This window comes from Lepisosteus oculatus, chromosome 11, assembly GCF_040954835.1.
Source record: "Lepisosteus oculatus isolate fLepOcu1 chromosome 11, fLepOcu1.hap2, whole genome shotgun sequence".
Classification (NCBI taxonomy): Eukaryota; Metazoa; Chordata; class Actinopteri; order Semionotiformes; family Lepisosteidae; genus Lepisosteus; species Lepisosteus oculatus.
Window position 1 is genome coordinate 7,280,902 of NC_090706.1, and position 7,551 is coordinate 7,288,452.

General features: G+C 45.4%; 1 protein-coding gene across 1 annotated transcript; it reads left to right on the forward strand.

Annotated features, from left to right (window-relative positions):
* The first annotated feature begins 460 nt into the window (after window positions 1-460).
* On the forward strand, window positions 461-7,424 carry tbxta (T-box transcription factor Ta). The gene is made up of 8 exons (XM_006631270.3): window positions 461-870; window positions 1,659-1,923; window positions 2,299-2,433; window positions 2,901-2,962; window positions 3,321-3,382; window positions 3,686-3,859; window positions 4,920-5,043; window positions 5,995-7,424. Exons 1-8 carry the CDS (start codon window positions 686-688, stop codon window positions 6,254-6,256), a joined length of 1,269 nt encoding a protein of 422 aa, XP_006631333.2. The 5' UTR covers window positions 461-685; the 3' UTR covers window positions 6,257-7,424.
* Window positions 7,425-7,551: the final 127 nt, after the last annotated feature.

Genomic DNA, 7,551 nt, shown 5'->3' on the forward strand with positions numbered 1-7,551 from the left:
AACGAGTATTTTTTATACATTACAATAAGTACATGTGACAATTAAAACACACTTCATTAATATGAATATTAATATGTGCATATATCATATGCACTAATCCTACTTGAAATTGGATATTGTTCAAAATTCAAAATCCAGTTCTGGAGTGTGGGCAACCGTCTTGAGAAAACAGTCTTGGGAATCGCAGAAGAAAATATAGTTTAGTTTCCTTTGCTATCGTGTTAGGAAATCTTTTCAGGGGGGGAAAACATATCATTTCTTGATATGTCATTTGTTGAGTTCAAGGTGATTTTTTGTGTGTGTGTGGAACTAGTTTGGTAACGCGAGCAACGCCAAGGCCGTCAGCACGAAATGAGAACTAAGCCGGGTGTCGTTCATACGTCTACGTCACAGAGGGGGATACAAGAGGACCCCCGTCGGCGCTCTTTGAGGCTGCTGTCTGAAGAGCCGACAGCCGACACCGGCGGCCAGGGGGCGGGGACAGGACCGGACAGCCACACCCACATTTAGCGCGCACACCTTGATGGGCTTTAAAAATCGTGGCCTTTAAGACCGGCCTGTCAGACTTCGCAGCCAAGAATCTGGAATCAGCCGGGGGGAAAAAAAACAACAAAACAAACCCAAACACTTTGTGTGGTCTTCCAAGGAACTTTGTTCAGGGCTCTCTCGCCTCCCTCGGGAAATTATGACTTCCAGCAGCACAGACCAGCGCCTGGACCATCTCCTGAGCGCCGTGGAGAGCGAGTTTCAGAAGGGCAGCGAGAAAGGGGACGCGTCGGAGACGGATATAAAAGTCGGGTTGGAAGATGTGGATCTCTGGGCGAAGTTCAAGGAGCTGACGAACGAAATGATCGTAACCAAGACGGGAAGGTCGGCCGATTATTTGTTAATTTACCTAATTAACCTAATCGGATGAACCCGCCTGCGGGACTGTAGGTGTTGCGGTTCACCGAGACAAAATACAAGACGCAGAGTGCGTGTATGCATGAAAAGGAAAACGGCGATGCATACATGTCCTCTGTAGAATGAAACTTCTCTAACGTTGGAAAGCTTATTTTTTGTTATCCCATAGCTAACGAGTTAACGTTACAATTTTATAAATATGTGCTCAGACGTTGCACAGATCTAAAATAATTTTGAAATGTATATAAGACAGGTTTGGTAGAGTGTAGTTTCAGATTGATAATAGTTCTCCAAAGAATGCAATATGTATTATTAAATGGGCATAACTTGCCCGAAAGTTTTTAAATACCCATTCAATAGGACCTCATAACTTCATTAATAACGTACAAGTCTCTCATTGAAGTACCCGTGCAAAGGTCTAATGTCACAAGTTATGAATGCGAGGAGCGTCGGCGCACTTCAAGATTAACAAGATAGTTGTTAATTCACATTCTACCTTGTAAAAGACGACTAAAATACGGGCCTTCGTTTCCTGGAAAAACAGATCCAATTGAAATGTCTCTCAAGCCGTCTGCCGTGGGTTTCACGGTCATGTTAATAAGTGTTAAGTGTTTCTACTGTCCCATGGAAACTAATTGCGTATAGGCTTTCCAACTGAAGTTTTAATCAATACAGTTAAAACGGTCTTAGAGGGTTCCGTGTATTTTTCATAGCTACAGCTGCGGTCCTAAAGTCCAGTTCTGTTCGTGTTTCAGGAGGATGTTCCCGGTGCTCCGAGTCAACGTGGCGGGACTGGATCCCAACGCGATGTACTCCGTGCTGCTGGACTTTGTGGCGGCCGACAACAACCGGTGGAAGTACGTTAACGGGGAGTGGGTGCCCGGGGGCAAACCGGAGCCCCAGAGTCCCAGCTGCGTCTACATTCACCCGGACTCGCCCAATTTCGGGGCCCACTGGATGAAAGCGCCGGTATCCTTCAGCAAGGTGAAGCTGTCCAATAAACTCAACGGCGGGGGACAGGTAAGACGCTCGGTTGAACCTTGTGCTTGTGGCGCGAAATGCGTTTTAAAACCGTTTCTTTGCGATTCTCCGTAATGGGGTGACGTTACTGCCCGTGTCGCTAATCAATCGGTTTTGCTCACGATGCCCTTTGCCGTTACTCGCTACCTAAACGTTATGCGTTTACAAATAAGCAGAGGGCACCAACAGTAAAGACCTATGTAGTTTCTATAGGTGGCAATAGATAAAGGATTCAGATCAGTGCATGTTTTTTTTTTTTAAATCTTGACCGTTAAAGTGGATGTCGTGCGATAAAATGTTTTCCCCCACTCGATGGCACCATTTAAAAGTTGAAAGACGGGGTCAGTTCAAAGAGTTCTCTCTGTATCGCCACAGATCATGCTGAACTCGCTCCACAAATACGAGCCCCGGATTCACATCGTGAAGGTCGGAGGGGTTCAGAAGATGATCAGCAGCCAGTCGTTCCCGGAGACGCAGTTCATCGCCGTGACCGCGTACCAGAACGAGGAGGTAAACCGCGTACAGCTCTCCTTTTTTTTTTTAAAGAAATGCTGATTTAACGAGATCAAATCAATCCCGACAAAACTCTCAATTGCACTTTGGCTCGACAAAAACCGATTTATACGGCAGCTAGCCGGGTAACTCCAGACCAAGGATCATGACATTTCTAAACGGCTCTTCTCGTTTTCATTTGATAAAGACTTGAGGAACCACTTGAAAGGTCCCCCTGTTCGATTTCCATATCGTTAACTGTAGGGCCTCGGTATGGCTTACTGTGATTTCGCTTTGGTCTGCTAATTTTTACCATCTCGTTTTGATGTCGTGGGTCGCCTCGTTTCTCTGCTGAATTTTGGCAAGGAGCACCATTAAATGCCATTGACAGCCTACGGGGCTGGAGGGCATTTGGCTTCAGAGGAATTCAAAGCCAACTGCGAGTGTTCACTGTAAAAACGAATTCTCTCTTTCTCCCCCCCTAGATCACTGCACTCAAGATAAAACACAACCCATTTGCCAAAGCATTTCTTGATGCAAAGGAGAGGTAAGTAAATATGGGCATGATCCACCAATATAAATAAAGTACAATCTCCATCTTGTCTATATATAACTACTTTTTGAGCAGTGCATCACTGTTTTAAACATCAGGCTTTCCTGTGCATACATAGTTCTGTGACATGTTTTCCAAAAGTCCGGTGTTATTTATTGTTGAACTAGGACATTTCTGATTTTGCTGGCCTTGAATAAGTAATGATGAAAAAAATAGTTAAACTAAACTGTCAATGAGCCACAGGGGCCAAAAAAGTTCCTCATTTGTAACCTTTATGTTCTCTTATGCTTAAAAATAAGACGACTAGGGCTCTTTCCCAGCTTCTGATTTTGTTCTGTCCGATGCTCAACAGGAGTGACCACAAGGACCTGCCAGACCCTTCAGGAGAAACCCAGCAACCTGGTTACTCGCAAAGTAAGAAATCTAAAATCTCTCTCCGTCGGCAGTTAGGTTGTCGTTTCACTACACCCAACTTGACTCGCTGCTTTTTTGTAATGCTTTACAATTTAAACCTCGACCTTTACAATATTATACTCCGTGCAAGTTATGTGTATTGATATAGCCTCAAAATAAGAGCTGACTTAATGTAACTGCCTCTGCGATTGGAGCACGCTGCATTACTGCTGAAGATCTGCACAAGAAATACTGTGAGGACACCAAATGTCAGCATCCAGGCTGTGTGTGCTGTCAGCCTCATTCTTGGTCTCTTCCCGACAGTTGGTGGATGGTTTCTGCCCGGCAACGGCTCCATCTGCCCCAGTACCAGCCCCCCTCAGTTCACCGGAAACCCTGGCCTCTCCTCGGGCTCGTACTGCGAGAGATACTCGGGGCTGAGGGCACACAGGGCTGCCCCCTACCCCAGCCCCTACCCACACCGCAACGCCAGCACAAGTAAGAACTTTTTTTTTCTTTAATCCCCGGGGAGGGAGAGCAGTGCAGCAGGAGACGATTTTCGCCTTGACGCAGGCTGGGCTGTAAGTGGTTTCAATGTAGGATTCCACTCCGCTTCTCCCGCTGGTGTCGGTGAAACACCTTTAGAGGCCTCCTGGGTACATACCGAAACGCCACCTCTCTGTGGAATGGAGGAGTCTGTATCTCTTGGGGCCTCTTCTTTTGAGCTCCCCCTTGTGCCTTCCTCTTGGCAATACAATAAAGTCCCCCGCTGCTCTTAAAGTCGCTGAGCTGCTCTCTCTGGAGATGTGGCTGCCAGCTCGGCTCCATTCCTTAACAACCTCAATCCCGCCGAAAGCTGCAGGTATATTTAAATGAATGTGGAACAGCCCGTGAAGAGCTCCCCTCTGTAATCGGGGACTCGGATCAGATAACAGAAGGAATGGCTACCACTGAGCTGGAGCCAGGACATCTCCATACTTGATAGAAGCAGATTACTCCCAGCAGGGGGCTCTGAAAAGCTTCGGCTGCTAGTATAATGTTAATGAAGCAGATGGATGATCACTTCACTCATGTCGAAGCTGAAACCTTCTGTTACCTGGGTTTGAAAGACCCCAAATCCTGCAGGCTTCATAAGTACTCATTGAAGACTGAGGTAGAGACCTTGAGGGGGACGTGTCGCTCTGAGCTCATTGAGCAGTGGGCGCCTGTCCTGCAGAGCTCCTGTTGCTGTTGGACCTTAGACGTAGCTAATCCAGAGGTCTACAGTCCTGGTTCTGCAGAGCGGTGGTGTAGTTAGACTTTCACCTGGTTCTTCAAATTGTCAACACCTGTGTGTTATTGATGAATTAAGCCCCTCTGTTCAATTAAGAGTTCTGGAACTTCAGAATTCAAAAGTACCTGATTTTGGTTACAAATTACAAATCAATGGAAAGTGTTCCAAATCTTTCAAAATTTAAAGGTGACGCAAGTAACCTGCAGCACTGGGTAGGATGATATTTTCAGTGTATTTTCCCCCCCCTTTCTTACATAGGAGATAATCTTCTCCTTATCCTTTCAGACACGTACATGGATACCTCCTCCCCCAGCCTGCCTGCTCACGACAGCTGGACCTCCCTGCAGATCCCCAACTCCAATGGGATGCCCTCTCTCTCGCATACCACCAACACGGTCTCTAACCCAAGGTAGGAACTACCTCTTTAACCCTTTCACCTAGGCTGCCATGCTCCACAGAACCATCCCCAGGAAAACCTGACTGCATATGCCTTGTTCCTTGAAGTCCTTAGAAAAAGCATAATTAATTCAGAGACTAATCCACAGGCTCCTGGTAATCAAGCAACCCAAGACCATGTGAGCAGAGGGAAACAAATTTGTGAATTACTGGCACAAAACTTCTTAAATGCCATCCTAAAAATCAATGTAACTCAATCCTTTGAGATCTCAGTCCGTTCTAATTGGAAAGCTTAATACCTAGACCTGCTCATATGTTATAAAACTTTTGTCAAGGGACAAACCAAAGTCACAGCACAAAGCACGTCACTGTGGCATGTCTGACCCCTTAGGATCACGCCACAAGTGAACTAATCACAGCTCTTAGAGGTGGACACTGCACTTCAGTGGTCCTATATATTTAAAGCAGTTTGGGATCCTTTGGGACTCAAGTGATGTATAAAGGAATTATTTTTGATCGCTCTCAATGTGTACTGTTGTACATCTTTAATTGTTTAGTTCTATAACTCACAATGAAACCACACCGTTGCTGTTCTAAATAATATTGGTTTTGTTTCAAAAGCTGAGAATCTAACTACCTTTTGCTAGGTCTGAGACTTGTGTAAATCACTAATTTGACTTGAAACAAAATCTTCATGAATAGCTTTAAAACGACTCTGTATGCAAGGTCTGCTCAAATGTTTTTCACAGAAATTATGGGGGGAGCTACATTTCAGATATGTATAGCAGCCACATGAAAAGTATTATAAAAAGGCACTGTCCTAATCCAGACATGGAAAATTCCAGCAAGACCATGCAAACTGTATTGTGCCGTGGTGCCATTAAGTGATTTCGTATCATGCACATTGCATTCATTACCATTGCCTTTCTGAACTTTGTCCACTCCCTCTCTTTCCCTGCTGCAGCCAGTACCCGAACCTGTGGTCAGTTGCTGGCACGCCCCTGAACCCTGGGTCTCCGTCGGGGTCAATCGCGGGCGGCCTGACGTCCCAGTTCCTCCGCAGCTCCTCCGTCTCCTATTCGGGGCTGACCTCCTCTATCCCAGCATCCTCGGCCTCCCCCATGTATGACAACAGCCTGGGCGAAGTGGGCAGCGGCGAGGCCCAGTTTGAGAGCTCCATCGCCAGACTGGCGGCCTCCTGGGCGCCAGTGGCCCAGACCTACTGAGCGCCACCAGCTGGACAAGCAGACCGTTTTGACCCCTGCCACAAGGAAAGAGAGAGGACCACACCAGGTTTTGGAGCACATAATGGGTTCAGCACAGGAGGACCCCTGAGGAACTTCAGTATCGACCTTCTACCTCGGTGAAATCTCTTCGTGCAACTGTGGGACAGACGCAGGCTCTTCCTTCCAAAGTAACAATCAGACAGTGAAGGCCCACTGCCAGGCGCTTCCCAATCGGTCTGATGTGAAGGCCAGTTGACTCTGATGCTGCATGAAGCCAGATCAGATCCTGTACAAATGTTTTTGATACATTTCCTATGGAATTCTGTCACCGGGTTGAACTCGAATGCAGTGACATAATGGGATGAACATAGTTTTGCAGAAGTGAGGTATCGGTTTAGCCCTGCAGTTTGTAAATGTGTTCATACCATCTTATTTAAAAAGGGGTTCTAGATGAGGGGAAGCAAAAAAAAAAACAGGATGTAGTCTTGAGAATAACGCTAGGTTTTGTTATTCACTGCGACATCCATCTTAGTCTTAAATCCGGCATCACCACGAAAACAATGAGGTATATCACGGGTGTCAACAAACACTACCTTCATTGATAATAGTGTGGGTCAATCTTAAAAAGTTATATAAAACATCAAAAGTAAAAAATATGAATGATCAGTTTTGTTATTCAAACTATTTTTAATATAAACGTGCAGCTGATCTACAGATATAAAGAATGCCTTAATTATGACTCCTCTCTATAACACCTTTGTACAAGCTCCTCAAGAAAAGGAAAGCCTTTTCCATGCACAATTCCTTTGGTTTTAAAAAGACTTGGGGATGGGGGACACTTGTTTCAGCCTGCTGGGAGGGAAGTCATTCTTGTCATGTCAAATGTCCATTTAAATATGTCTGTCAGCCCTTCCTTCCACCTGTGCCTTTGTGAGATGTCCTCATAACATACTGTATATATTTTGTTTATTTGTACGTGCTGAACATGGTGATCTTTATTTATGTAATTTTAAAAGTAAATTAATTTGCTTGTTTTCAAGAACATCGTAGTTGCAAGCAGTATGTAGTTTTTAATCTTGCACACTCTTGCCTGAATATATCCATTCACAGAAACCTCCTCGTGCCACTTTCTTTAGTAAAGAAGACCGCAGTGGTCTAGGGTGATTATACCAGGACACCAAGTCCACAACTGGTCTAGCCAGAGGCCCAGCAGCTTGTCATGCAGTGTAGCTGTAGAGTGTCCTATTTAATAATAATTTCTTACACTTATGTAGCGCTTTTTCTGGACACTCCAC